At 38.6% G+C, this 20,974-nt stretch overlaps 2 protein-coding genes across 3 annotated transcripts in view; one reads left to right on the top strand and one right to left on the bottom strand.

Moving 5' to 3' along the window:
• KDM1B (lysine demethylase 1B) overlaps positions 1–12,238 on the top strand; it is a 48,893-nt gene extending 36,655 nt beyond the window's left edge. For both annotated transcript variants that reach the window (XM_046640840.1, XM_046640842.1), the window contains 5 exons: positions 857–973; positions 1,673–1,798; positions 2,686–2,808; positions 4,437–4,589; positions 8,937–12,238. In XM_046640840.1, coding sequence (XP_046496796.1) covers positions 857–973; positions 1,673–1,798; positions 2,686–2,808; positions 4,437–4,589; positions 8,937–9,020 — 603 coding nt within the window. In that variant the 3' untranslated portion in view covers positions 9,021–12,238. The remainder of the gene's footprint in view (positions 1–856; positions 974–1,672; positions 1,799–2,685; positions 2,809–4,436; positions 4,590–8,936) is intronic.
• Positions 11,302–20,974, bottom strand: part of DEK (DEK proto-oncogene) — a 36,711-nt gene continuing 27,038 nt past the window's right edge. The window contains exons 8-11 of the mRNA XM_046641000.1: positions 17,921–18,056; positions 17,444–17,592; positions 13,328–13,396; positions 11,302–12,857 (exon numbers count right to left, since the gene is read on the bottom strand). Coding sequence (XP_046496956.1) covers positions 12,846–12,857; positions 13,328–13,396; positions 17,444–17,592; positions 17,921–18,056 — 366 coding nt within the window. The 3' untranslated portion in view covers positions 11,302–12,845. The remainder of the gene's footprint in view (positions 12,858–13,327; positions 13,397–17,443; positions 17,593–17,920; positions 18,057–20,974) is intronic.

Here is a 20,974-nt window from a genome sequence, read left to right as displayed (position 1 = left end):
CACTCAGGAACTGCAAGAGAGTCCGGGCACCAGGCGGCTGTTTTGCTGGTGCAGGGTGTTCTATATGTGACATGATTCTGGTGCTCATGGCTCCTGATTGTGGCAATGGCAACGTAGTTCTGGAGCCAGAAATTTCTTGATTATATGGAAAGACAGCAGCTCTCTTTGATGGCCTGGTTGTGTGGCGTGACTTTGAGAGAGATTCTCAAGCTCAGCCTAGCACCTGCATCTTTTGCCCTCCTAAATGATTCTGTAAGCCATTTGCGACTGCAATAAACTACTTCCTCGAAAAAAAATTTCATGTGGCTTTTCATGATTATAATAATCTCTAATGTTTACCCTTTATGAAGCATATTTATGTATATTGTAAGTGTTTTAGTTTAGGCGTTACCGCAATCCTTTGAGGGGCAAATATTCCCTTCTTTTTATAGATGTTTGGCAGAGAAGAGTGGCGGGTATTAGCCACGCATTAGGAAGTGTCAGGAATGACACGCAAATCTACTTCTCCCGACTCTGTTTAGGGCCGTTTCCTCTTATAGCACTGCTTTTCAGGATGGGGTTCTGTTGACTGTCCTTACCCAGGGTTAGTATTAACCATCAAGACCTTTATTCATATTCCTCCATTGGATGTCCCTTCCACTCAGCCAGGCAGCCGCATGCAGTGGACAGTCTGTACAATTGTACATGGCAGCCTTCGTTCCTCCCAGTATAGCAACATGGGATGTTGGCAGTCTTATGCCTGGCAATAGAGAAGAGTGTTCTTTAGGTGTTGTTTTCCTAGAAATGAACCCACTGAGTAGTTGTGGTGTTAGGTTCAGTTGCTATTTGTGTGTTAACTGTTAATTATTTCCCACAGGTATTAGTCACTGTACCACTGGCCTTACTGCAGAAAGGGGCCATCCAGTTTAACCCACCGTTGTCAGACAAGAAGATGAAGGCTATCAACAGCTTAGGCGCAGGCATCATTGAAAAGGTGAATGAGTTATTTAAGCCTCAGAAGTAAAGAGATTCATCTCAGATGACAGGAGTTCCTTAACTTCTGACATTGGGAAGTAGTGGGTAATTTTTCATCCCGAATAAAATTCAAAGATTTCCTTTTCATTGGAATAATTGTTCATGAAGAATACAAAAGGATATTATCAAGACCAAAGGAGGAGAGCTGGCTGAGGTCTGTGAGTTTTGACTTTAGGAGAGGAATCTTGTTATTCAAAATTTGAATTTGGCATATAAATGAGCAATTCTTTTTTTTTTTTTTTTCTGCCTTTCATGTCTACCCTCCACTAAATGGCCCCTCTGAGGAAAGTGTTTTACTTCTGCTTTTAAAATCTCCTTTAGCAGAGTCTGCTAGGGTTGGAGTAGATCCTGGCAGACCTATGAATAGTAAGAATTTGTCTTAGAGACGTGAGCTTCAAGACCAAGTCTCGGGAATGCTTTGCATCTTCAGAATAGCCTAGAGGTTGTCATTGGGCCCCACCATTATCTGTGAGCGAACAAGACTGAAGGGCATGAAAACCCAGATGCTCAGAGAGAACAGAGGAGGTAGGAGAATGGAAAGGGATTTTGGTTTGATTTTCGAACACAGTTTTAGTTAAGAGCTATAGGTTGCTTATTAGAGATTGCTGTGCTTTTGGTTCAAGAAACTCTTAACCATCTTTCTCTTCTCACTTTCCAGATTGCCTTGCAATTTCCTTACAGATTTTGGGACAATAAAGTTCAAGGGGCTGACTTTTTTGGTCACGTTCCTCCTAGTGCCAGCAAGCGAGGGCTTTTTGCTGTATTCTATGACATGGATCCCCAGGTAAAATGATGGGTCAAATGTGGTTTTAATCCCCTCATTACAGTTCGGAAGTTGGTTTGGTAATTACTCAGGTGTCAAGCGCAGGATCTAATGGACATCGTGGACATGCTGGGTGTATGTTTATACTCTGGGAGGATACTTGGACTGGGAGATTTCCTAGAGGAACGGAGCCCCAGTGTCGGCCATATTTTCTTGAAGGACTAACATTGGTCCCTGGGAAATGAATTAGTCGCTTGTGGAAACCGTTGTTTCAGGCTGATAGAGGAATTCCTCTGAAGGAGAGCTGGTGACAACACAGTCATGAGTGGTCCTTGAAAAGTCCTCTCCAGGGGTCCTCCAGGGAGCTCTGGTGGGGGTGGGTCCTGGTGTCAGGAGGTGTGATTGGTGGGAGGAGGAGGAAGAGGGGAGGGCATGCCCAGGACTTGAAAGCTCTGGCAGTGGTGATGTCACGCCACAGTCACAGTTGTTTCCTTCTTTCTCTCCTTCCAAGAAACTTAATCTTAAAAGGTTTCACCTGGGAGCCAAGGGCAAACTTTCTTTACCACTTGAGGTGGTTTTTTCCATTATCTTATCTACAGACTTGCCTTCTCAACCTCGTTCTACTTGTTCTAAAACAAGTTCTTATAAGGGAAAAGCCAAGGGCACCGGCAGTTGGATGTTTTTACCACTTCCCGAGTTTTTTCAGCAGGGAACAATAAAATGTATAGATGAACAATGAGTGTTTGTGAGGAAAATGGACTGGTGGTGAAAACGAGGAAAAGGGACAGTAGGAAATAATGAAACTTAACTTGTGAGGATGAGCTCCTTATGCATTGGGAGCCGTGCGTTTGGAGACTTCTGTACCCAAAGCAAAAAGTGTAAACTGCTTTTTCGTTTCGCATCTCCAGAAGAAGCACAGCGTGTTGATGTCAGTGGTGGCTGGGGAGGCGGTGGCGTCCGTTAGGAACCTGGACGACAAGCAGGTCTTGCAGCAGTGCATGGCTACCCTGCGGGAGCTGTTCAAGGAGCAGGTCAGAGAGACCTCGTTGACAGGAGAAAGACGTGCTTGCTGTTAACTTAGTGTGCTCTCCAGAGTGCTGGGATCCCGAAGCCCCCATCGTTCCTGACGAGGAAAAGAGCCAAGGCAGTGGGCAATGTTATTCCTTCTCCCATTATCCGACTTTCCCCCCGGATTAGTCAGCTCCAGCTGCCGTGACAAAAGACCACAGGCTGGGTGCTTTCAACAGTGGAAATTTATTTTCTCACAATTCTGAGCCTAGAAGTCCAGGATCAAGATGTCAGCAGGCTTGGTTTCTACTGAAGTCTCTCTCCTTGGCTCACAGATGGCTGCGTTCTCGCTGTGCCCTCTCATGGTCACCCCTCTGTGTGTGTCTGTGTCCTAATCTCCTCCTCTTATAAGGCAACCAGTCATGCTGGATTAAGGCCCACCGTAACGACCCCATTTTGACTTAGCCGTCCTTTGTCGAATACAGTCACATGATGAGGTACTGGAGGTTACAGCTTCAACGTAGGAATTTTAGGGGGACACAGTGCAGCCCACAATACCCCATACCTCCTTTCACACTGTCGTCTTCCTTTTTTCTCGCATCATGCACACCCCTTTTTTTCTAAGGATGTAAAAGGCTCAGCATTTTCCATGGATTCTGTATTTACCCAAACCCTAGCAGGCTTTGGTGACAACTTCCCTTTTAACGGGATATTGTCCAGCATTTTCTCGTACCCCACATCTGCAGCCAGTCCCTTTTCTGTCTTTTCTCCAAGGAGCCCAAGGTACTTTATATTTTTATATTTAGTCAATTTATATTTTATATTTAGTCAGTTTACTAAATCTTGCAATCTCTGGAGATTTATAAATGATGTAGCATGTATCTTTTTCAAATAAAGGAGCAGAAGTAGAAAGAAGTGAAATGACTCAAAATTTACATAAATTAGAGAAAGGCACCCGGGGGTGTTGCTTATTTTGCATGATGTGATTATATCTCACAGTAGTCCCTAGCTTGGGGCTTTTGTCCAAAAATTGTTTCTAAAGTAGTTCTTTGGAACTTAAGACACAGTTTCCATAGAAATATTTTTCATGGTGGTGCTTGTCAGAGGCCAGCCTACAAAATTATTTGAAACTTAGTATGAAAGATATCTTTGTAATAATAGCTGTTTCGTGGAGAAGCAGCTAAAGAAACACAAGGAACGATGTTTTTTGTTGGTGAGGCGCGTGTCATGATCCTGAAGGTCTAGGGAGGTCCCCAGACTTCCCTCTCCTCCTGTGGCCCAGAGACCCCTTTCCCTCCGTCTCTGCAGCACATGCCCGGCGGTGGGAAAGGGGGTGTCAGCACCCTTAGCCCTTGGCGATGGCCCGTGGTAGGCAGGGGAATGCGTCTAGGAGACGCAGGATGAAGTGGAGAAGCGAGGAGGTGTGCGTGGGGGGAGGTTGCAGAGTTTGGGCAGGCGATAGAGGATGGTGCACATTTAAGTAACGGGCCTGGGTGGAGCTGCAAGGAGGTAGGAGGAGCCTCCTGAGAACTGCTGTTTCCGAATCAACTCATTTTCTAGAGGGAGGGAGGACTGTAGGTTTACACTTGGAGTCGCAGCACGTCTGAGTCCCTTCTTGATCCTGTTTTATGATTCCTTCTATTTGACGCAGGAAGTCCCAGATCCCACGAAGTATTTTGTCACTCGGTGGAGCTCGGACCCCTGGATCCAGATGGCCTACAGTTTTGTGAAGACAGGTGGGAGTGGTGAGGCCTATGATATCATTGCTGAGGAAATACAAGGAGCAGTCTTCTTTGCTGGTGAGGTGTGTATCAGAATCCTGAACCCAATTATTTTTATTTTGATTCTTCTCTTTTAATTAAAGTAATCCATGTCCAGAGTTTAAAAGCAGTCAAATACTATGAAAAATCTTATGACAATAAACAGCAGATACCCTCTCAACATCCTTCTCAAACTCCCAGTGCAGCCATTGTTTTAAGATATGCTTTTGTCTACATATATAGAGAGCAAGGTTTTTTGTTTTTGTTGTTTTTTTTTGCTGGGAAAGATTTGCCCTGAACTAACATCTGTTCCTGATCTTCCTCTCTTCTTTTTCTTTACTTTTTTTTTGCTGAGGAAGACTGGCCCTTAGCTAACATCCATGCCAATCTTCCCCTATTTTTTTTGGTATGTGGGCCACCAGCACAGCATGGCCGCTAACAGAGTGGTGTAGGTCTGTGCCTGAGAATTGAACCTGGCCCACTGAAGCAGCGAGAGCACCAAACTTTAACCACTAAGCCGTAAGAGCTGTCTCCAGAGCAGCCATTTTTAACTCTCTCTGCTGTTTCTTCTGGAATTTACTTCATGTTTTAAAATATTTATATTGTTGTCTTCTGATTTAACAAGTTATACGTAATCTACTGACTTCCTATCAGGCTGAAGATTTAGCCCATTGTCTTTTGGCAACATGGTTATTTCACTCTTTTAATTCAGTTGGTATCAGTGTTTATGGAACGTGGCTGTGTCAGTGTTGCTTACCGTTGAACCAAGGAGGTGTTCATTGATTTCTTTCTGACAGTTTTCTGTTTTCTTGACAGTCATAATGGCCCTTTTCTCATTAGCTTTTTTTTTTTTTTGAGGAAGATTAGACCTGAGCTAACTACTGCCAATCCTCCTCTTTTTGCTGAGGAAGACTCGCCCTGAGCTAACATCCATGCCCATCTTCCTCTACTCTATTTGTGGGACGCCTACCACAGCATGGCTTTTGCCAAGCGGTGCTGTGTCCTCACCCGGGCACTGAACCGGCGAACCCAGGGCCACCGAGAAACAGAATGTGCGAACTTAACCGCTCCACCACCAGGCCGGCCCCATCATTAGCTTAATTCTTTTCGTACCTCTCCTCCAGCCTCCCCATCCTCTGGTCGTCTTTGAATCACAGTTGAATCCTAGTGAGCTGGCTTGTTCGCTCCGTCTTTTGAAACCCCGCTTCCTGGCATCCTCGTCCCTTTGCTCCAGTCTGCACTGGGTGACTCCGGGGCTCCTGCACGGTGTCCTCCTGGAACTCCTCCTTAGCACTTTCCAGAGTCAAAGTTTTATTTTCTAGATCCCTCTTCTTTCTTTTTTAATTTATTTTAAAAATTGTAGTAAACTACACATAACATTAGGTGGGCCATCTTAACTGTTTTTAAGTGTACCGTTCAGTGGCATTAAATACGATCACATTGTTGTGTGACCGTCACCATTATCCATCTCTGGAACTTTTTGTCCTGCAAAACTGAAACTCTGTACCCATTAGACAGCTCCTCATTTCCCCTCCACCAGTCCCTGGCAGCCACCACTTTACCTCCTGTCTCGATGGATTTGTTTTAGGGACTCATCTAAGTGGAATCATGCAGTATTTGTCCTTATGGGACTGGCTTATTTCACTTAGCATAATATCCTCAAGGTTCATCTATGTTGTGGCATGTGTCAGAATATCCTCTTTTTTAAGACTAAATAATATATGTATATATATCACATTTGTTTATCCATTCATCGTCATGGACACTTGAGTTGCTTCCACCGTTTTGGCTATTGTGAATAATGTTGCTATGAACGTGGGTGTACAAATATCTTTCACGAACCTCCTTTCGGTTCTTTAGGGTATCTACCCAGAAGTGGAATTGCTTCATTGTATATTCATTCTATGTTTGATGTTTTGAGGAACCACTGCATTGGTTTCCACAGCAGCTGAACCATTGTACATTCCCACCAGCAGTGAGCAAGCGTTCTCATTTCTCCGCCTCCACCACTCTTGTTATTTTCAGTTAGCCATCCTAATGAGTGGCTTTTCTTCTTTCTCGGTTTACTTCTGTTAAGAAATGTTTTGCCGTTTTGATTTCTGATCTCTTCTGTGCCTTTTGTTTTGACTCCTTGTAGTCTAGAAGCTCTTGTCCTTCATTCTGAGATTTTTTTACTTTTGATCATTTTCTCCCATTTCTTTTTCTTCTTTCTAGATCTTCTACTATATATATTGGAACTCTTGAATTTGTATCTTATTTTCTTTTCTTTACTATTGCTCATTCTACTTTTGTTGTAAGAAGATTTTTTGTCTTCCAATCCTTGAATTGACTTTTAAAATTTTGGCTCTTTTACTTAATGAGCGCTTAGTGTTCTCAGAGTATTTTCCTTTATTGGTAGCTTCCTCTTCTTGCTCCATGACTTGTTCCTTGTGTGGCTCTTCAGAGTTCCTTTTTTGTTTCCTTTAGCCTCTGCCTCCCACATGTCCAAGTATCCAATCCTTGACTGTCTGCTTAGATTTGAGTGAGGTTTTTTTTCTTTTTTTTTTTTTTTGAGGAAGATTATCCCTGAGCTAACATCCGCTGCCAGTCCTCCTTTTTTTGCTGAGGAAGATTGGCCCTGAACTAACATCTGTGCCCATCTTCCTCTATTTTATATGTGGGAAGCCTGCCACAGTATGGCTTGACAAGTGGTGCATAGGTCTCCAAACCAGCAAACCCTGGGCCAGTGAAGTGGAATGTGCAAACTTAACCACTACACCAACAGGCTGGCCCCTGAGTGAGGAATTTTTTAAAAAGCCAGTTGAAAGTTCCAGCAAACTTATCAATGGGTGGTTGGATCCCCAAACATCAGTATCTATCTGTAGCTCTTTTCTCTGGGAACATGTAGTTTCTCTTGTTTGCATGGTGGATGCTCAGCTCCTGGGATTCTGGGAGCTGGAAGCCTTGCTCTTGGTTATAAAGACTTGACCCACTCGCCGTTTTGTTTGGCGCCTCACCTCTGCCCTCTACCTCAGTCTCCTGGGGGTTTGTAGCCCGTGGGAGTGGGGAACCTGGTGAGGGCCCAAATTGCTCTTCCATCATTAATCCTTAGTTTTCACCCGTGCCACACCTCTACCTCCATGGTTCCTGATGCCTCCAATGGCTGAAATTTGGAAAGAATTCTTTGGAGTGAGTTTGCTTGCTTTTATCATCTCCCCATCCCACCCCACCCCCAAACTTATAGTGAATTCTCAGTGTTCTTTCGTGCTTTGTGTATAATAGTTTGGGATTACACCATCTGCTAGTTTTCTTCTAAAATAGTGTATTTTTCTCTTCGTAATTTTTGAATGATGACAAAAGAACATTTTAAAACCTCCTATCTTTGCTTATTCCTAGGCCTCTGATGAGCCAACTTTGTAGGAACAGAGCCAGATGGCTACATGGCAGGCAACTGTCAACGCTTCTAAGAGATGGCTGTAGTAGGCTGATGTGCTGGACGGCCATGAGCAAGCTCTAGAACCTTTTTTGCTTTCCTTTGCTGCTTTGATAGTTGTTACTTCACCTTCTTATAAAACACATTTCTTTAAGGTTTCTGTCACTGCCATTCTAATAATTGTGTTCCTGCTGACCTCCTGATCATTCTCCCATTTATTGAAATCTTTGACACCTGGATGTTTCCCCTTCCAGCTCAGCCATCACTTTAGATGACACAGAACCTAAATTAGTTCACATGGAACTTCTTACCCTTCCATTTTCTTTGACCTGCTCAACTCCACTGCAGCTACTCTTCCCCAAAGCCACGTCCCAGACCTTGTCTTGGTTACCTCCTCACAGTCACTGACTCAAGACTTACTTTCCTGTCCTGATTTGGTTCTTGCTCTCCCACTATCACCTCCTTGAGTGAGGTTCTCCCATTGACAGTTCTCACCATTTGTCTTTTCTCTTCCTGTTGAACGAGGCTGTCCTTTGAGTAACTCAGCCCTCTATCCTTTTGTTCCACCCGTCTAGCAAAACTCCACCCGTGGATGAATTGTGATTCACTTTTGTGCTTGTTTCATTTATCACTGATTCTCGTAGCTAGATGACTTGTCTGATGGGAGGGACTGTGCCTTATTCATTCTTCTTAATTCTAGTACCTGGCATATATAGATAATATCTTAATCAATGCCGCACAGTACTTCAGAGGAGTGCTGAATATATTGTAGAATGAATGAATTTGGTGAAGCATGGTGAGATAACCAGAAAAGTTCAAGTGCTATGATGGGTGAGTAGATTGTGAATATGAGCGCACAGGAGTGACATCAATCTTTATTTTAGGATGATCAGAGGAAGTATAAGCTTTTATAACCTTTTGCTTATTATCTGAATTCCTTATACATGATCTCAAATTATGCATTTTTTTTTTTTTACAGGCAACAAACAGGCATTTTCCACAGACAGTTACAGGTGCATATTTGAGTGGCGTTCGAGAAGCAAGCAAGATTGCAGCATTTTAAATAGAATTCGTCTGGACTCAGCTTTCTTCTCTCCCCCAAATGGGAAGTTTGAAACACATTAAACCTCACTTTCATAAAATCAAAAAAACCCTCTCTGGATAGCAAAACAGAAATGTTTGTAAGGTGGTATGATAATGTAAACCCATTTCACTACTCTGAAAGCACTAGATCCAAGAATCCTTTTATAAGCACTTATATTTAATTGCATTTTCCACAGGCCTGACTAGTGCTAAATCTTCTGGATTTCAGAATAAGGCAGAATATAACCTTAAATTAAGACCTTGGATATGATTCTTCCATGGTTGGAGAGGCCCTTTAAATTTGACATTTGGTTTGGCTGATTTATTTTCACACGTTGAGAATCCAAGTCAGTCAAGCAGGAATCACTAAAAAAACCACATTTAAGCCATGTATTTTTCTTCTATGACAGTTTATCAGTATCTTTGCCAATGAGCCTTACGGTTTTTATATAGCTCCAATATTGAGCTTTTACTTAAAATTTAGATAGAAATTTTCCTTTTTGGATACTGCACAAACTCTTCAGTCAAAGGTAAATGAAGTTTCTAGACTATTTTATATTGTACATATTTCTTCCCATTGGGTGTTCAAAAGAAATTTAAATTCAGGTATCTTTTGTGACAAAAGCTTAGATTTGTGCACTCATTGGCAAAACAGCAAAATTTTCCATTCCTTAAACAGCATAGGTGTTGTGTCATTGAGAATGGGGTAGAGGTGGTGTGGTCTTCATACTGTAGACAAATATGGCTATTTTTCTTAGAGCCAAGTTTAAGCTGATAGCACACTTTAAACAGCCTTAATTTTGGCAACCACTGGCAAAAAGATCTTGTCAGATAACATAAAGCCTCTGCACTGCCTCTTTTAAAAATAACTGATTCAACCTGTAGGAGTATTTTCTACAGAATTATGTTTTCAGTATTCCATAGGCAGGTCCACTGGAAAACTGCAGAAAAATGTGAGCTATCCTGGTAAATATTACACCTTTTATAAGCCATATCTTAAAAGCCTGAGAACATGGCAAATACTTTTTCCTTTTTTCACTCACGACAAAAAAATACATCATTTAAAATCCATCGGTTTCGGGGTCTTCAGGATGCTTATCTTGCCAAGAAACTTCAGTTTACAGGTTAGAAATATGGTGGCTAACTTAAGTGCTTTTGTTTTAAAAAGTCTTTGAACAATTCTTTCAGTTATATTGGTCTGCTTAAAAAAGGGACTCAAAATGACTTTAAAGCCACTTTTCAAAATATTAGGTATTTTTAAAATTTAAAATGTCAGCTTATAAGTAGAAATAGTATTTTATGCAGAGAATGTACGGTGAGCTTTAGACAGTTCAGATACACCTCCCTCCCCATCAAAGTATGATCCAAGTGAGAGAAAACAAATAGCGGTTTATTAGTTTCAAAGTTAATGCAGGGAAATGTTAGGTTAGCTTACCTGATGAAACTCATTGGTACTGACTGGGAAATATTCTGCTTTAAAGTGTTATGTATTCAAATGTTTAAAGAATAGCATGTGTTAAGTGATAAATGCAAAATATTTAAAGTTTGAAACGGTTCGCAGTAAATTATTACTTTAGTATCTGGGCACTTAAACTTGTCCTGTGTTACAAGCAAACTAAAGAGAAACCGACTTTATGGCAAATGTGTATTTAAAAAACCTCATTTCTTGTCTCAAGTGACATACTTCATTTGACATTTTGTTCTTTAAGGAACCACGGTACTTTTATTCTTGAGTTACTTTGAGTATGTTTTCACTGTTGTCTGAAGATTCTGTAATTGAGTAGCAGTGACTACACAATATTTTAACTGCAGATTGTGAAGAGCTGGCTGTATAAAACTGCTTAATAAAAACTAGACTTGTTTTTCAAACACACTGTGCACTGTAGTGAACACACTCTTATAGCACAGGGACATCTTCACTGCCTTTTACATACACCAACTCACTCCCCTCACCTCGAAACCTTCTTGACACTTTTTAGGTCACAAGCATTACCACTTATCCCTTTGCAAGTAAATAGTCATAAAATAAACAACTGTTAGCCTTGACCAACTTGATAGTTTTGTGAGATCGCTTCAAATTTTCCTAGCAATTTCCTTGTAGTGTATTTATTCAAAGTAAAAGTGGTCAGTTATCACTCAAGTTATCCACATTGTAGAGGCTGTGGGGCTAAATTCAGTTAGTTAAAAATCCTTGTTCCAAAATCCTCAGAGGGGGAAATGCCATAGAAACCTGTAATAAGATATCAAATGTAAGAGACAAGATCACTGGTTTATTATTTTTATTGACAAGGTTTATAAGAACAAATTAAATATTTAAAATCAAAGGCCAATTCTTAAGTCTGTTTTTCATTCCATTCATTTGTATTAACTATACCATTTCTCCAATGTCTTAGCAACTTTACCAAGAGACAATCAAACCTGTGAAAATACCTAATGGTCAACATAGATCATTTCTATGATGCAAAGATATTTTTATCTTAAACACTCAATTGGTTTGTTAAAGGCCTAATTCTCTCATAAGCAGCATGTTTTATTTTAAAATTCAGAGATTTAATAACTGATTAAGACAGTCAATTTAAAAGACAAAATTATTCTTTTTCAGGAGGGATCCATATGTTGATCACCTACAATCTTGATTGGACAAAATTTAAAACCCCACAGCCCTGATTCCACAAATACATTACATTTCTTTAATGTTAAAAATAAGTCTATTATCACTTTTGAGAAATACTTTGTCAAGATATCCACTATTGCCTACACGTTATCTTCTTCGGTCATTGTACCTGGTACTTTTACCATAATTATAAAGATGGCCAGGTTTCCTGTAAATATCAGCATTTTATATGGGCAAAAGCAGTTAATAAAAATCAGTTCACTATAAGCCAAATGTGCTTATACTTAATCTCACTCTTTCTCAAATTGGTGAAGTTCTGATGTGTGATTTTGGTCTAGCCCCTATATAAAATGTATCTACAGACACTTGCAGAGTTAACACTAAAACTACAAATTGATGACACTTTCAAGGCAAAGCAGAGAACTATCAGTTCCTTCAGCGTTTTCTTCACTGAATTCTGACTTTCACTGCTCCATCATACCATCTGGCTGAACACTGACATTTCATAGTTTTTAACTGTAAAGATACCTACCTCTATGAGTTTAAAAATTGATCTGCACAAAAGAAATAAAAAAACTTTATATACAACAAATTTGTTTTTAAAAATACAAAAATAATATCTGTCACTTTTGTCATGCTGACAATCTGACATATATACACATGCAGGAGAAAAGTTCCAATTTAGTCATCTGGACTGCTAAAGCTCGTATATTTTTAATATGATGAACACACTCCCACTGAGTTTTTACACTGAGAGATGTGTATTCAAAATATTTCATATACTAAATACTGTAATACTCTCTGCATGTATAAATGCCAGTTATAATAGTTTCTGTTCTACTTGATTAAAAGTATGTCTTAAACAAGCTAATATTAAGCGCACTAAAAACTACAACAGTTCAAGAATCTATGACCTTATATAAAGAAATCCAAAATGTACAAAATACAACTATAAAAGCAAGGAATAATTACTGCCATGCAAAATTTTAAACTGAAAACTGCATAGAAATGCAATTTAAAACTGCAAACTCAAATTTACCTAACACTCAAGATAAAAAGGTCAGCAGGAAGTTCTACCAACACAATGCTTGCAAGGATTTAGAAAAGGAAATACATTCTCTTTGCTGGTATAATGGTATAAATCAGATCTTTAAATCCATGAGAACAAGTCATCGGTCTCTGTCCTCCATCTCAAGAAATTAGCTGTAACGAAAGAGAAACATCATTTTCCCATACCCGACATACAATATTAAGTACACATAAATCAAAACCTTATTTCATTTTCTAACCTCTATTTTACTACTGTGACCTTGGGAAATCAGTTGGGATTGATATAAAACTATAGCTACTGTGGCTCTTGTCCTGCCTTTGAGTGGTGGACAGGAATAAGTGCTCAAGTCGTCGTGTGAGCTGCTCAGAGATAGTACCCGTGCACACCGTGAGCCCGCATCTTAATCTGAGGTCAGCTTTTGTCACTAAAGTTCAGACTATTTTCAAGCTCTAAAATGGGGATGAACATATCTTCCACCATCTATTGTGAGTAAATTTGAGGATCAAATGTGATATTTTGTGACCTGAATGAATATTTTGAAAAATAGGCAGTATTTGATATACATAATTTCTTTTGTCTTATATGTCCAAAATGATCAGTTGGAAAAGGTGGATATGTTTACCTCTTTAACAGTTGTTTTTATGAACTCTTTTCTTTCAGTTAAATCATAAGCAGGATAATTTTCATACACCTATAGTAAAAAGGAAAAATAATATTAAAAAGTAGATTAAAAAACCCAATATTCTCTCTGGATAAAGAAGAAATGTATGCTAAGTACAAATAGCTGCGCGTACGTTCTAACAGTACGCTGGTTCACCCTATAAAATTCTATTACAAGTGAGTAGTTTTAAAAATATTGTATACAGAGCAGAAAAAACTAGCATACAAACATTCTCAGTCTTTTTATAAACTGAGAGTCTCAGCTGAATGAACAGTAAACATGGATGAGGCTAGATCATGGATCAATCCATCTAGACAGACTTTATTTAGTCAAGTGGACTAAGTTCTTTATATTGGTAGGTTGTCTGCAAGCTGTTTTTCAGGGATACCCTCTTCTCTGTTACGTCATCCAACATCACTCACAATTCCTCAGCTTGAACTCTGATGAACTTGAGCCTCTACTCCACTGCTCAGTCACCTCCCCAAAGTTAAATCACTGAGATCCAGGTGGTCTCAGGAGTCCTCTACTCCTAAAGTTTTATTCTCTAAATTTCCCTCTCTTTTGTCAACCTGATACCTGCTGCTTGACTTCCCAATGACTTCTAGTCCTGACTTTCCATATGCTCACAATCTGTAAGCACCTTGCTGGCTTCACTCCTGCGGTAGAGTTCAAGATCAGCAAACTTCTGTAAAGGACCAGATAGTAAATGGTGTCAGCTTTTCCAGTGACAGTTTGTCGCAACTACTCCATTATGCCATTGTGGCATGAAAGCTGCCGTAGATAAGACTTAAATGAATGGGTGTGGCTGTGTTGCAATAAACTTTATTTATAAAAACAGGTGGTAAGATGGATTTGGCAACCTCTGCAAATATAGTCAATCATTGAAATTACTATGGCTACTGTTCTTTCTCTGCAAAACTCTAATCCTGAATTGGTCTAATTACTGTCTTTTCCATGGTTAAGCCCAGACACAAGACTGCTGTGGGAAAATATAACAACTTTGAAAACAGTGGTCCTGTTTTAAGTTCATGGTATTCAATGTCAAAGCCTCCCCAGCAATCCCAAGTATGTCTGATCAGGTCCTCCTTTCATTCCCATCAAGGACAATTTCCTCCCCACTCAAGTGTCCCACAGTCTTGCTCTCAGCCAAGAAGTCATTTTTATGAATTCCTTCGCCTTTCTGACATACTGCTTCCCCTCCAGTTTATTTGTATCTGGATTCACCAATATTACCCGTTTCCTTCACTTCTGCAAGGACGCATCCCTCAACTCTCCTTATCTTTGGCTTCTCCTCCTTTCACAGCACTGTCCCTTCGGCCTAACACACGCTTTCTCTCTCTTTCCTTCTTCAAAAATATTTTACAAACTAATATCCCCATTTAACAACTTCCCTTCTAAAGTAAGTTGCTAAAAACAGAAGGTTTAATTCATTCACTTCCCTTACTATTCATTAATTCTCAATCCAAAAGTAAATAACCCTTACATTTACCACCCCTCAAAATTTCTATGTGAAAATTATCTCCCAACTGCTGAGTCCAAAAAAACTCCCTCAAGTCCTTCTCACCTGACCTCTTCATGTTATTAATAGTCCCTTTTAAAAATTACACAAATGTATTCACAAAAACCATCAAATGGATAAAACGAGTTTCCCTTCAATTTCCCCTCCATTCTACCCTCATCCCTCTCCCCTAAGGAAACCAGGTATCAGTTTGGTCTATAATCGTCCAGACCTTTAAAAATGAGTTTATAAACAAATGCATAAATATATCAATGGCAATATAGTTTTCCTATATTTACATAAATTGGGTAATATTCTTTATGTTTAAAAAATTTGACAATACCTGGAAAATGTTTCCATGTTCTTTTGAACTGCTACAAAGTATTCCAAAAATACGGATGTACCAGTTTAACCATTTCCCTATCCATGATCATTTAGGTTGTTTCTGATTTTTCAAAATTACAGACACGCTGAGCATTATTGTAATAACTTTGTGCAGATGTGACTATGTCTTTAGGATAGAGACCTAGAAATGGAATCGCTAGGTTAAAAGGTATTTGTAATTTAAATTTTAAGATAATACCTAATTGTTCTCCAAAGAGGTGGTTTGCATGAGAGTACCTGTTTCCTTATATTCTTGCCAACCATGAAAACTGTCAATCTTCATAGTTTTGGTCAAGCTGATGAGCAAAAATATTTCCTTTTAATTTCTATCTTCCTGATTAGTAGGGAAGGTTGAGTGTGTTTTCATATGTTTACAGGTCATTTATTTTTTTCTGTGAACTGCCTTTCCATAGCCATTGCCCACTGTCTCACGTAAGTTAATTACCTCTTCTTAATTGGCACTACTCTTGCCCCTTCTTGAAACTCGCTCTTCTCCTGGCTTTCACAGCACCACTCTTGCTGGCCTTCCTTCTACTACTCTGATTCTACAATTTCTTACATTTTGCAGAAATTAAAATTACTTCTCAACTGTGATGTTCACAGGCTCCAGGACTCTGTCCTTCGCTTTTCTCACCTTTTATCTTCTTCCTTGGGCTACCTTATCTATACTTCTGGTTTTACCTCCCAGCTACATCCTCGTCAAGGTTTCTCTCCTAATTGGAGAATTACAATGTTCACAATTTCTCCCACTTGGATGTTCTAAGCACCCCATCTCAAATCGTCTAGAACAAAAGTCATCTTTTCCTCACAAAGTATACCTTTTGTTCTATTCCCTATTAGGATTAATGCACTCAAAGCCCTTACACCCACACTGAAGCAACCTCTGATCAGGCTCCCTTGATTTCTGACTTGGATTATGGCAACCCTGTAACTTTGATTATGACATAAACTGGGTTTCTTGCCTTTTGTCACATTCTTCACCAGTTTGTCCTTCTTGATGCATGTAGGATGACTCATAAAAAATAAAAATCTGATTGGGTTATTTCCCTGCCAAACAGCTGTCAATTATCTACCTAGCCTCCCAATTCCCCATTAGTTTCAAGAATACCAAACTCTGTAAGAAAACCACACCCTAAATATATACGATCTGCAAAACTCGTTAGTATTCTTTCCTAACTTCTGTGAAGACTTCCTTTCAACTCTAGTCTTCAGCCACGTTAAACTAATTACTATTCCTTGCTGTCATTATTTGTCATACTTTATGTAACTGTGTCCATGTCCCTTAATTGTATGGAACAGCTGATGCTCTAAGATCTCTTCCAAGATGCTTTTCCAGACTCCCCAACCCCCTTCCCTCCTCTTGATCCCAAGTAGGCACTTTCTGTTCTGTGGTGGTGTAGCACCTTCTGCACTCCTTTTACAGAGCCCTCACCTACTGTTGTACTCTAATTACTGAAACAGTGGTCTTTTTCTATCCCACTATACACTAAGCCCCCAAAAGCCAAGTAATGGCTTCTCTAGCTCTACCTCTAACATCTATCCCAGCGTCTGATGTGTTGTAGAGACTCAGTGGATGGTGAATGAATAAACAAAACAATAATCAATGTCTTAAAAAAGTACAGAATATTTCACCTTTGGTAAATTTCAAATTTTAATTTCATTCTATCATAAGAAACTAGATTCTAAAATCTCCCAATTTTGATCTAGGGTATGGAATTTCTTTGGAATCATAATCAAAACTCAATCATTTTATTTCCAGAGAAGTATGAGAAGAACTTCACAAAAGTTTGAGCTAAGAACCTAATCTATAACATCTCATTTACCAGAGTAACACTAAAAATAAAGTGGTCCATGAGATTCTATTTTTTTTAACTAACAGAATCTAAGGATGCATCAATAAAAAGTTTTCAGATCAGGAAAAGAAAGTTTCTTATGCAGTTTGGAACGTATCACTTTAACTTTATTCACTGTATACATTCTAATGCTATTTATGAAATAACTCCAACAGGAGAAAGACCTTGACTATTTTATTTAATGTGGTATCCCAGCACCTGTAAGAGTGCCTGACATGTAGCAGAGTTCAATAAATATTTGTTCAATGAATGAATGCACACAAGAATCTAGCTTTGAAGTGAAGGATGGGTAAGAGGATTTTTTAAATAAAATCAAAATGATATAAGCACTTGTCCAATTACCTCTTTGCAAATCTGCTTCATTGTGACTTCCTCCAAGTTAGCATTGGCCAATAATTTCTTTACTGTTTCCTTTAACTCTTCATCTGTTGGAGGTTTCTTCAATTTTTTAATTAAAGGTTCATCATCTGAACTATCCTCAGATTCACTTTCTAAAAGTAAGGTTTTATTACATGTGAATAAATATTTTTCTTACATAGCAAAGTAACGTTCAAGACAGATTGGGAAGAACTCTGTAAACATTCACCAGATTTTCAAAGGGATATTATATTAAAAAAATCATAAATCACAACTCTATAAATAAAGCATGCATTGAAATTTTTGTCAATTTTGAAAAATTATTAAAAAAAACTATATACCACTCCCCCCCCAATGTTCTTTGCAATTTGCCTATTTTCCACACACACTTAAAAATTATGTTTGTTACAGCACATAATTTCTATCTTTACAGTTGCTGAAAACGTGTCATTTCTAACATACCTTTTTTGGAACTGTTTTGATTCTTCTTGGTGGTGCTGCTATCTGCTTTCTTAACGTTAGCACTTTTTATAGATTTTTTACTTTTAGGAGTGGCTTTCTGTTTAGCTTTTTCCCTTTTGGATGTCTTTTTTGGTGGCTGTTGGAAAGGAAAGCAGAATACAGACACTGATGAGATTAACTGCCATCCCTCTACTCCTCTACACACTTCAACAGTATTAAATTAATGTATTCAATATCAATGAAAAGTTATCAATTTTTGAGATGACTAATACACTCAACAAACTTAATTTTATCCTAACAGAAGACTAAGTCATGTGAAGTCAAGATTCAAACACTGAAAATAGATGCCCACATTCATTCCACACTACAGATAGAAAACTTTATATGCATTACCTTAATCTTGGAAAAAACCTCTAAAATATAGGTACTATTATTATTCTGTTATTTATTGTCAGTCTCTCTCAACCAGAAAGTCAGTTCCGTGAGGACAGGGATTTTTTTTTTTGACCCTGCTGTGTCCAGTGATGTATCCCTAACTCCTAAAACAGTGCATGGTGCGCAGGAGTTGCTCAATAACTATTCATGAATACAAGAGGAAACTAAAGCTCAGAGAGGTTATTTGTTCAGCTTCATAACTAATAAAGAAGTGAGATTCAAACAGATCTGACTCCAGAACCTGTTTTCTTAAATATGAACTCATAGCTGATAAAATACAAGCAAAGTATATATATGTGTGGATAGATTGAAATGACAAAATTATAGTTTACAGTTACTTTGTCTCAACCAGGGTCTATGAAATTAGGCAACATTAATTCTATATTTAATTAACATTCCCAAATGTAAAAGCATCCCATAAAAGCAAATATCTCAGATAACTTAAAATCTCATCTTTATACACCAAAAACACTGCAAATCACTTTTGATAGAATGTTTCTCCAAATGTTTTAACACTCAATTTCTGCTTATCATAATTCAATCTTTTTTTTTTTTTAAAGGAGAGACACTGTGTTGAACTTATCCTTAAAGAAAATTTAAAGTGTACAGACCAATCTGTTCCAAAACTTAAGTGGGCTCAGGCTATTTTTAAGTGCAGTTCATTGGATTTTAGTGTTTGTTTTTCCTCTTGCTATACTGCCATCACTGTACATATTTATACAAGCCTAATAATACCCTGCACTACCTCAATAATATCCTGTTAGCTGGGAACTAGCTAACCTATCTAGTTTAACTGCTACTAAAAATGCATTTATGCGATGTCAAGGGGCCAACATGCTTCTAAAAGTAAAGTGTATGAGCTTTACTTACGGATTTTTCCTATTTAGAGGCCATTTTTACTTCTTAATTCTCAGAAGTGTTCCAGATAGTGGGGGTCACTGGAATGGCAGCTCAATGGTTCATCAGTTTTATATGATTAGCTTGAACTAAGTTTTAAGTTTATTAAGTGTCCACCTAATTTGTAAGAACCACACTAGACTCTGAAAGGGAATGCTAAACATTCCTAAGTTCTGTTGATGCACTTAGTAGACAGAACAAACTAACCACCATTACACGTCACTCTTTAGTCAAAGGTTAACAAAATCTGCACCTGTAGGTCATTCAAATATTTTACCGGAAACTAAGTTATTACAAAAAGGGTTGGGGAGGGTGAGCAAGGGATAGCAACAATGTTATAAGCATTATTATGGGATCCTCATTCAAATTAGATAATTAGAATCAGATAATTAAAATACTGCCAGAGCCTTTTAAGACCAGGGTATAAGGCTGTCATTAAAAAGCACACACACAATGTGGCATCGTTTTTAAACCTGCAAATTGGGAGTAGTAAGTTTGACAAAGCATAAAAAATTGCAGTGATAAAGGATAATCCAGCCATCTCCATAAAATGTTACTATTGGACAAACACAAAGAATTAAAACTATGCTTCTTACTATATTTAACATCATCTTCTAGAAGGGATAGTGTTCTACAGTGTTTTAAATGGATAAGTAGCCTATCGTCTATTAACAAAAGACTGCAAACATACTGTCACAAGCACTATAGAAGATACAACCTAATAGGTAAGAGTGTGAGCTCGTTTTAATTTCTAGCCCCAGCACACCTTTGGGCTCGAAGGGAAATAATAGTACTTAATGGTTTTATAGGGAATAAATGCATGAATACACAGAAGTGCTTTTAATGGTGATGGGCACATAGGAACCAATAAAAACTAGCTATTATTACTATGAAGGTTTCCTTTCATAAAGAAAAACTCATTATACAAATGTAATTTCCTCAAATAACTTGAAGTTTATAAGTTTTCTTTAAAAGCAAGGCAGATACATAGAAGAAAAGCAGTAAGACAGACTCAACAACACCCATGTTAACTAACCATGATACATCACATTTATTTCATTAGATTCCGGTAGAACGGTCTGGACCCAGCAACATCTGAATCTCCATAATAAATCATATTACCTTTACTGGATTTCACTTACAAACATCTAAATCTCCATAATGACAAATTATGCTATTTATACTGGATTTCACTTATCTTTAGTAACCAGTTACAAATGATTCTGGGATAAACTTACGGCAGGAATTCAGTAAGATCTTTTTTAGATAGATAAATGTTGGTACAGGGAAATAGTGAAAGGTGAGTAGTAAAATAGACTCTGTAGAAACCCATTCCTATGAGTTTCACTTTGAGCAGAGGGCAATCAGATAACTGATTAACTCACACTGCGTGCTGTTGCCTTGCAGGTGTTAAGAATCACTTCGGGTGCCCTGAAGATAAGTCACGAGGTAGAGGAGCAAGAAGTAACTTTGGAAAGTGGGGCATCTCAAAGGAGAGACCTTGGTATTGGGACACAATGGACAATTTCTGGAAGTTAAGGCAAATAGAAGTGATCTGGTATTTTGGTGGCAACGAAAAGGAGCCCTGGGAGAGCTGAGAAGGAAAATTAAACCATGCCCAGTTAAATTTTACACGAACTTCCAAATCTTCATTACTTTCATTCTCCCTCCTCCACTTAGGAAAATCTCACTCATGATTCTACACCCAACTTAACAATCATC

This window comes from Equus quagga, chromosome 15 (assembly GCF_021613505.1).
Source record: "Equus quagga isolate Etosha38 chromosome 15, UCLA_HA_Equagga_1.0, whole genome shotgun sequence".
Taxonomy (NCBI): domain Eukaryota; kingdom Metazoa; phylum Chordata; class Mammalia; order Perissodactyla; family Equidae; genus Equus; species Equus quagga.
This window is presented reverse-complemented; position numbering and strand designations above follow the sequence as displayed.